General features: G+C 39.5%; 1 protein-coding gene across 1 annotated transcript; it reads right to left on the bottom strand.

The window, feature by feature from the left end:
* Positions 1-3894: 3894 nt before the first annotated feature.
* phlda1 (pleckstrin homology-like domain, family A, member 1) lies at positions 3895-9458 on the bottom strand. The gene is made up of 2 exons (XM_044342709.1): positions 8403-9458; positions 3895-6386 (listed from the first exon to the last, which is right to left on the bottom strand). Exon 1 carries the CDS (start codon positions 8901-8903, stop codon positions 8442-8444), a length of 462 nt encoding a protein of 153 aa, XP_044198644.1. The 5' UTR covers positions 8904-9458; the 3' UTR covers positions 3895-6386; positions 8403-8441.
* Between the last annotated feature and the right edge of the window lie 769 nt (positions 9459-10227).

The following is a 10227-nucleotide window of genomic DNA, read 5'->3' as shown; positions in this document are numbered from 1 at the left end:
AAGTCATTCATTGGTAGTCCTTACATCACAGTAATCAGTCCCATCCAGTTTTTTTGTGATTATTGCAGCCACAAATCCTTGATTTTGCAGTGGCTTTTCTCAAAAATTGCCATGCAATTCGTAATGTTTTATGTGATCTTATTGAGGTAAAATTATGGGAATTGGGAAAAATTACAAGCAAAGGAAAATAATTTGATTTTTAAAAAACTACTACCAATAAAAAGTCATATGTAATCACTTCTTTTGATAAAAAGCACATTGCATATCACATAAACAACTATATTTCAGTGATAATTTTTGTAGTTATTTTCTGATGATGAGAACCATGGACTAGAAGTTATATAAGAAAGTACTGTACTTGAGTTCCATTTATAAGCCTTTATTAAATAAACTTATTAAATAAAATTTGGGCAATCGGGCCACATCACAAGCGGTATGTTGATTTGGTGATTTCATACAGAAAAGTTGCTGTATTTAGCAAAATTGCAAGCTCTCGCAAATGTTGCATTTTCTTGAAATTGCATTAATTATTGCAATCGCAAAAGTTACCTGGAGGGACTGAGTGATGTTACCAGTGAGTGTGTAAACTAAAAAACCACTTCACAGCTTTTAGTGATATGCAGTTTATGGATCGATAACCCTCTGAGGCACTCTTGTACTGTGGTGCCCATAATGTCATTCAGTTTAATCAGACACAATGGGTCCTTGGAAGGTTATTGATTACTAGGAATATCCTGGGATTTATAAACGCATAAATGCAGGACTGTAAAATCAACGAGGCATGACAACTTTCATGTGCTGTTTGAGAGTCAGCATTATGGCATACATACAAATGGCCTGTTTAAGAGCTGGACTGGGTTTTCTCACCATGGAGCCAAGTATCCAGGACACATCTCCCCTGCATGCAGTAGGAGAGTTTCGCAGCTCTGTATCAACAGACTGAAGTCCTGAAGGGAATGTTTGAAAAAGTGATAGCAAAGATGTGACACAGTGCAAAACCAAATATGTGACAAGAGTTTTGTATTACTGAATGTCATTCTTGGGCTTGAAGATTCACTCTGTTCACAGACTTCAACAGTTACTCATCTGACTTTTTAGACAAGATGAGCAAGGGAAACATGTCTATGTGAGGTTGAGAAAGGAAGAAAGAGAAGGTCCTGTATGTCAACATAAGTCCATCATGACTGGTCATAGCTACCAAATGACATAAGCTCGCCAGTGTCTGCCATCCATCCATCCAGAAAGGCTGCTATCAAGCCAATATGGTCAATATGGCCTTTAACTTCCATCTGTCCCAAAGATCATCTTAAAGCTGCTACAGTTTCAGACTTATTTAACATTTAAAGGATTTTGGCCCTTCTTAAATTACTCTGTGTTTCAATTCTGAACACATCTTGCCACCTGAAATGCATCAGGCAACATTTGGAGGTACAATGTCCTAAATTTGAATCCAGCCAGCAGGAACCACTGTAACATGTCAATGGCACCTCAAAACCTCTACCCACCCTTAACCACTGTTGCTCTCCAATTTTGAGTGTCCAATAAATAAACCATCTCTAGCAGTTTGATCATTTCATCTGTACTTTAGATTAATTTGATTTGAGATGTAATTGTATTTGTGATACTTTAAATATCAGTTGATGTGTTGAGTAGTTTTTTATGCAGATTTCTGTTGACTAGCAGCCCATTTTGAGAAACGTTGATGAGGAAATAATGTTTGTTATTTGGATAGATTACTTTTTATCATACGTACATGTTTGTATTGCAGTTTTGAGTCTTATCCTGATTTTGATCTTATTTAGGATTTGATGTTTACATGAATCACAGACAAATCTGGTTATCCATTCAGGTTTCTGATCGTCTGTGTGCAGGTGTGTTTGAATCTCAAACATCGCGGCCACTGAAGTGAGTTCACTCTGCAGTTGAGGATGAGTAGTTGGTATGAACTCTGCTGAATTTGGCTTCTCCATCTGATCACTGGTAATTGACAACAAGAATGACAATACAATACAATTTATGCTTTGCATGACCAAAGTCAAAGTGTAGATTTTCATTACATCACTTTACATCATATATTTTGTTATACTGACAAACTACTGAAATGTATTTTAGTACTACAGATAAACAAAGCAAGAGTTTATCCCAGTTTCTGAAACCAGGATATGTTGTTTACATGCACAAACAGATCATCTGGATACTCCAAAAAATCTATAGCAAGCATGTTAACATACTCAATGCAGTCCTTGCCTTCAGTGTAACTACTTTGAATGCAACAGCATTGTGCAAAAACCTCCTTTTAAAGATAAATAATCTTTAAAATCAAGATCAACAGGTAAGATTGGGATATTGGGAAGAAACTTAACATGAGACTTTGGGGTGAAACAAAGGTGGTGAGGATTTACACAAACCTTAATTATAAGCTCTTCCTAATTATTGATTACAGTCAGATGCACCTGCTGTCACAAGTTCATCTTCTCTTCCTGCAGGTCACAGAGCCATGGTGATGGTGAGGGATAAGTTGGTGGTCGGCTTGCTTGCTAAGACGGGACTACAGAGGCTTGTTGTGTAATGTTTGAAGAGCAGCTGCTGGCGGCTGGTTCAAAGGGAAACACTGCTGTGTAGGAGGGATGTCAACAACAGCTAAGACTGTAACTTTATCACGTCCTCTACTGATCTTTTCCCTAATTTGTAGGACAATTTGAACACAGCACCACCACATGGAAATTAACCATTTTCTTTGTTGTGTTGAAGAGGAAAAACATTTGGTAACACTATTTTAGGTAGCCATTATGTCCTAATGATTCCCTGAAAGTTTCCCAGAAGGAACTGTGTTATTTGGTGCTAATTTTACAGAAAATGGAAAAAAAGTTGTGAGACTTTTACTTTAGTTAGTTTGTAGTGTTGAGTTTAAATAGCTGTCTGGATTCCCTTAAAGGTACAGTTCCATTTAAACCCAAGTAAAAATTTACTCATCATTAATTTATTATAGGAAAGTGTATTCTTTATATACGTATATAAAAATTACACATTTTGTAGGTTACACTAGCTTGGCAGTTACTGGAAATGCACCAATTGAACACTGTTTCTGTATTAACTATAACTTGTGCAAAATTACATGGTTCTTTACACAAGACTTCCTAGAAAATGATAAGGCGTTTATCAACTAGCAAATAAAGTGTTACCATGGATTTCAAATCAGAAGTAGTTAGCATAATGCATGTACAGTATATAGATACTGCTAAACTGGCCAAAAATACATAATAAGAACTAAAAAATCCATCATTTCTTTTTTGTGTTGATGGTAATTAAGTTTTGAGTTGTCACTCTAGATAAGAGCATCTTCTAAATGTCTGCAATCTAATTGAATTTCCATCATGTTCCTGATTGCACCAGTGTGACTATTCTTACTCTTCGATGTCACTGAAGTACAGAAAAGAGAAAAACCATAAAAGTATGCAAGGATTGGGGTAGCAGGGGACTCTAAGGTCAAGATTTTAATATTCAGAGAGACAGGCTGCTTCCTCACAAAGAATTGCTCCTCTCCAGCAGCAGCGAACCCTTCATGTGTCAGAAAGGATGCTGTCATGTGCACCGCATTTAATTGAATTAGCTCGGCTTTAGACAGGAGAGTAGCCGGAGCCGCGTGTGCATTTCACATTACGCGCTGGCAGTTTATCTGAGCGGCAACAACTGGCAGTGAAACCCAATTCTCAACACGGCTTCTACTTTTAGACCAGGAAACAGGAGGTGAAAGGTTCAGCCGTTGTAAAGCATGAAAGGCTAGAGACCGACAGAGCAGCAGCTAGTTAAACAGGTCATTTCAACAACCCCGCTGAACCACAGGGCCCCAATGTTCATCTGTTAGAAGAAGAAAAGAAATCACACAAGACACTGTTGATTTTAGTTGTTTTTTTTAATGGAATGTATCTTTTCGAGGTATGAAAATAGATCTCACGTGGAAATAAGAAATTGGACAGTGGCTACAAAGGGCACAGCTATAACTGTGTGTGTAATGATGGCAACAGGAAGGCATGTCAGAGAAGCATCACACCAGTCGCATTAGATAAAGGGCACAGCTATTACCCTGTGTGGGAGATGACAACAACACAGAGGCATGTGTTGGTTTCGGCGGTGATACACTGGCAAGAGAAGAGGGGAAGCAGTGGAAAACACTCCCACCAGACAGGAAACAACATGAGCCAGAGTGAAATAACAGCGAGACATCCCTGTATTATGAAAAAACCTGTCACATTTCAATAAACGTTGCCCATACTCACAATTTAGTCTGTACTTTTTGTTACGAAAGGTTTTACAGTAAATAACTTGCAGATGAGAGCTGTAATCTTGAGAACATTTATCTGAAGAAGAACTGTTGTAGATTGGTTTAGGTACACGTCAGTAGGTGGAGCCAAAGAGTCCATTTTAGCTCAACTTAGCTAACTGGCAAGCTTGATTTGCAAAGCAGCGACTGTGGCCAAAATTTTTACCTTAAACAGTCATTACAACAACAACAACAAAAAAAAACTTCTGCAACACGATGAATACATTTTTCTCAGCATTATAAAAACTCCAAGCACCAACAAGAAGCCAGACAAGGATGAGAATTCTCTATGCCGTAGTCAAAAAAAATTGCTGAAGCCAGAAAAAAAATGTCAGTGTATTCCCCCAGTGAGCAACTTTCTGGAATGAATGGAGAGTAATGCTGGGGAGCATACTATCCAGCTCTACTAAAGACTGTCACACAAGAAAGTGGCACGGCAAAAAAAATCTGTGCGCCTTCACAAAATATGCAATTTTAGAAGCTTGATTGACTACTCGCGGGGCTTTAACTGGAAAGCTAAACGCATATACTAACATGAGCCAGCCGGAAACATGCTAGCCCTGTGAGGCACACTAGCTAGCTAGCTTGATAACTGTTAGTTAGCTATTAACTTGTTACCTAAAAGGACAATAAGTTCAAACGCTTTATTCAAGAGACAAATTTATACCTTCTCTTGTCTCATAACTGTCTAAAAACCATTCCTCTTTTGTGGAGCACTTTATATTGAGGGTTAAGTGGGTGGTGCACACAGCTAATAAGCTTTGATAGCTTCTCCTGCTCTAGACTCTCTGCCTCTCCGTTCCCTCAAAGTTAAACATTAGCACTGTCAAGACGGTTGGTTATTGCAAATTTGTTTGCCAAAGTTCACCAAAGTTTAACTTGACAGACATGTACAGATCTACATAAGCCAAGCCAATTAATTGATTTTGCCACAAAATTTCACCTTTATAGTTCAAATTATTTGACATTAAACCCTGTTTGTTCCTGACCTTTTAAAATGTAACCAATCCAGATTAAAGCTGACCAAGAAGCTTAAACATGTAGAAAGTATCTCTGAATTCCCAGAAATGTTTTAAAAATGTAAAGGTATCTCTATTTTGTGTCTTTGCTTTTGGATATCAATTTGTAGCAGTTTTGGTTTCCGTATTCCTGGGTTTTACTCTGATGTTATTACACTCTTTATCTCCACCCACTGAGATTTAATGCAACCAGTGAAACTGTCTTTAGAACAGTTCAGCTCCTGAAAATTGTCAATATAATAAAAACTCCACAGTGCATGTTACATACTTACTATATTACTTAGCTCCTTTCTGTAACCACTGAAAACAAACTGAGGACAATAACCTAGCATCTTACTTAGATTTAAGACTTGCAGGCAAGCAAAAGATAACCTTTGTATCTGTTTGCTGCCAAATAAAATGACTAACTGTAGAGTGGAAAATGGTTGATGTACACAATGAAAATACTAAGATGTACTGTAGCTATTAATAAATGAAGCAATTAAACAAATGTAGGTCGAGCAGGTATCTCATCATATCTATCATATATTCTGAGCTTCAACACTGCACAAGAGGGCAAAAATCTATGAGTCTTTGGTTCAGTTGAAAACTGAAAATATGAACAATGACACATTTTATCAATAATGAATTGATCTGATTAACCTACAGCAACCATCCTAACTACATAGAAACTCTTATTCCCAATTGAGTTCCTGTGTAACATGTAGGCTATGAACCTCCAAACAAGTATTTCCTGTTCTACTCTAGCAACAACCGCACTGAACATTCATCAACAACATAACATTTTTTATAGAAAATATATATACACATCTAATAAATAAGGGATAAACCCATCGCACGGTAGAATACAGTTGTTTTCTCACATGCTTTTTGTCCATCAGTCTTTAGTGAAAGAAGTCTCTGTATTGAAAAGGGGACGGGGAGCTGCTCTGTGGAAACCACGACATGGAAGAGGGGTTGTCCTGGAGAATTCAGTTGGGTGGTGAAGCGGCGGGGGAAATGCAGCCCGGGTCGATATTCATCCTCCAGCTGAGTGTCCAATTAACCTGCGGATGCAATCAATTAGACAGACTGTAGACTGATGGTGTCTGACCTGTGAGGCAAAGAAATCTAAAGTCACTTGAAACATGAACTCAATACAAGTAGACCTGAGGCTGTTCATTTCATTTCAACAGTCTGGATGGTGTATCACCCAGACGTTATGGAAAAGCACCTTTTTCACTAACTTTATCTGCAATATTGAACTAAAGATATTTACTTATTCTATTATATAAATATGCAGGTATGAAAGAGAGAGTGAGGATCACTGCTCAGCAGGCCGTAGCCAGGATTTTAGAAGTATTGAAGTCATGAGTCTAATTACCCCTCGGCCACCCCTCAGAAAATTTTAACCGGACATCAGAAATCATCTCTGAAATGTTTTAATTATTTGGTTTAGTCATATTTTATCTATTCAGCTATATTTTATGCAAATTAAATTAAATTAAATCCTTTTTAAGGCCTTCTCCACACTGCAAGGAATCCAGTTTTAGTGGGCAAAGACTTCATCCTTTATTTATTCATTTAACTTATTTTTCTTCTGGACTAAAAATGGTCTAATTAAAAAAATACTAAGTCTTAAAAATACTGGAATCAGCCAGAAAATATCCACCATGTTTTTTTTATTTTCAAAATTATTAAATGTTAACATTGCTTCCTGGAAAAATACCGAAGACATGACCTCAGTCTCCTCCTCAACGGTAGACAGTCCTGCTGCACACTAAGACTCCACTAAACTTAAGTCCTGATCTCAGGGACAAATTTCATTTAAATATCCATCATGGCAAGTTAATTTAGTGTCAAAATGACTTTAAATTCATTCACTAAAATTAGTTTTGATCAAAAGGAAAAGAGTTTTTGACCACGGAATACTTAAAAACAATCTGCTTCTTTGAAAAACTGTGAAAATCCTGAAAGTGGTGAGGGGGGTTGTGTTACAGTATCTCCCTTACAATCAACACCTTGCAGGGACTGGATATATATTGTGAGGCACTTTACTTTACTTCAGGGGGGCGTTCAGGACCACTGTTTGTGTTTGGTGACTTCTGCCTACAATTTATCATAATGAGCGAATAATCACATGCAACCACTTTGTTTACACATGTTTAGTCCACTGATGTTTTGCTGAGTTGAAACGTCAATGTGACAACAAATCACCATGTGCCGCGGTAGAGCCACGTGCATGGAAATTTGCTGTCCAACCAAACACCAGAGCAGCTTGTTTGACTAAACACAACTTTAGCCAGAAATGAAAGAGTGAGATGAGCTGCTGGAGTGTTCAGTTGGACTATAGCTGCTCAAACAGCTCTGGTGTGGAACATATAGCTGAAAACACCTCACTACAACACGGTTTGAGTGTCTAAGTCAATTTAGAAGCGTGTACATAAAGTGAACAATATAAGGGATTCACCTGATTTTTTGCGCGCAATCTGTACGCATTGACGCCTAATTTGGAGTAGCTGCCGCATATTTTACTAGTTATGAAATGTTCATTTTTATATAAGAATCTTGAGACAGGTTCAAACATTGATTCTGTCACTTAACTCTAGTTTTAAACGGATTCAAAAAGCAAATAAATACCTTTCCAGCACTGATTGAAATAATTACACGACGTGCGTAATTTATTCTACTTATCGCATGCGTAAAGCCGTATGTTCTGGGTAAGGAGATGCCCTCTTTGTGTAAAATATTAGACCTGCCTGGGAATGTATATCCAGCACATTTTCCTGCGGAGGATTTCATATAGGCAGGCCTACAGCAGCGCTCCCAAACTTTTCTCTACGCAAAAATAAATCCACATTTTGTTCGATTTTGTCCCCTTCTAGAAGAGCATTCGCTCTGGCTTTCATCTGTAGGTGAGGACTGTAACCTATGATGAAGATAGACGTCCTCACTCATGGCACTGATATCCAGGGAATAAAACAAAAGTATCAAACGGGTCCTTAATTTGGAAGGGGATCCCCAGGTGGTCCCCGGACCTGGGAAGCCCCCCTGTTTCTCCCTCTCTGTTTTAGCTGTCTTACCGCAAATGGCGCACCAGTGTCCGCGGGGCTCGCCGCAGGTCACGCAACGTTTGGGGAGCTGCGGACCGTCTTCTGGCCGGGCATCTGCACGACGAGCAGCTGCTGCTTCTGCCGGGTAGACTTGACGGCCAGGATCGCCTGCCGGTTCTTGTACTGGACCATCTGCAAGGTGATCTCCGCGTTCCAGCCCTCGTCCTGCGGGCACCTGAAGTCGATCTCCTTCCCTTCCATCATGACCACCGTGAAGTAGACGTACTTGCCCTTCCGCTCCACGCAGTCCACCGTCTTCATGTTGGCGAAGTGCAGCTCCTTGACTTTGCCCGTGTCCCCGCCGCCGTGGTGAGACGGGTGGTGCTGCGGGTGGTCGTGCTGCTTGGGCGGCAGCAGCAGCACGCCGTCTTCGGTCAGGACGCAGTGCTTCTTCTTCCACAGCTGCAGCAGACCGTCGCTCCGCTTCTCCAGCAGACCTTCTTTGAACACCTTCCTGCCGTTTTCCAGCATCCTCACCTGAACGTGGCTTCCACCTTGGCTGGCTGTCTGACTGGACGGACGGACAGATGGAGAAATGGTTGGATGGACGGCTGTCTATCCCGGAGCAGGTGAAGGCATGGGATGCTGCTTTGACTGCGGCGGTGTGTAGTATTGGTTGTAAGTGTGGGGAGGCTGCCTGCCTGGCTGCTGGTCACAGTGTGTGTGTGAGGGGGGGTTTGGGGGCGGGAGGGGTCTGGAGAGGTGCACCGCCCCCCTGAGTGGCACCCAGCCTCTTGAGACACTGAAACAATTACAGACTATTAATAATTCCTAATTTGTCATTATAAAAAACTTTTTTTTTAATTTTGGATTTTAAATACATTATAATTTATAATTATTATAATCATTGCGATAGCAAATATTACTAAAATCCTCAATAGAAAATGCACAGTGCACTATAGGTCGTGTTTGGGTGGTTCATTCCCATTTCAGCTTTATAGGAAATAAACAGCTTGTGGACCAAGGTAACACCTGACAGTAATGCTATCCAATACAATAACTGCAACAAATTCTGTATACGTCAAGAAATATCTATTCACTTTTCTACACTTTGTCAGGGTTGTTCATTGACTCTGGTCCTGTTTGTTAGAGGGGTTTGTTGTGTTCAGCTATGGAGAGTAACCAAGTATATATCCACAGAATTTGGAGCTACTTGTGCTTGAGTTTTTCCATTTTATGCTACTTTATTTATGGTTCTCAACATGGGGGTTGGTACCCATCAAGTGGCTCTCAAGATTAATCTGACTGGTCCCAAAATTCACGGCTTCAGGCCTCTAAGAATCCTTCATATGAAATAACCTGACAAAACAAAATCACTTCTTGGATGAACAGGACTTTGTTGTAATGAGGTACTTTTACAATGTGGTGTTGCTATTTTCACTTTAGGATCTAAATACGTCATCCACCATGGTCCTATCAGATTACACTGTATTATCCAATGTTTTTGTTTTGGCTTCCTCAAGCATGTGTCAACAGCTTTGGTATTACTGTGGCTAATGTGTGTGAAAATAATAGGGCAAACCAATCAACAGTCTTTTCACACTAAGGCTTTGGTGTAGTCTTAAATATGATCTGCAATGTAACTGATAAATCCAGTCTATTTATTTTATCATCTGTCATTTCTAGATTTTAGCCTATCTAATGGCTCTCTGGTGGTGGTGGTGGTGTGGTATTTAATGTGGTCATTTCTAATATTGTAAACTATATTCTGTATGCAGGTCAGCAAGTGTCAAATAATGTACAATCTCACAGCAATGGCGCCCTCTGCTGGCACATGGCTGTCCATAAAACTGAT

Source organism: Thunnus albacares, chromosome 23 (genome assembly GCF_914725855.1).
Source record: "Thunnus albacares chromosome 23, fThuAlb1.1, whole genome shotgun sequence".
Classification (NCBI taxonomy): Eukaryota; Metazoa; Chordata; class Actinopteri; order Scombriformes; family Scombridae; genus Thunnus; species Thunnus albacares.
The sequence above is the reverse complement of the archived record's forward strand: the minus strand, read 5'-3'. Positions and strand labels throughout refer to the sequence as shown.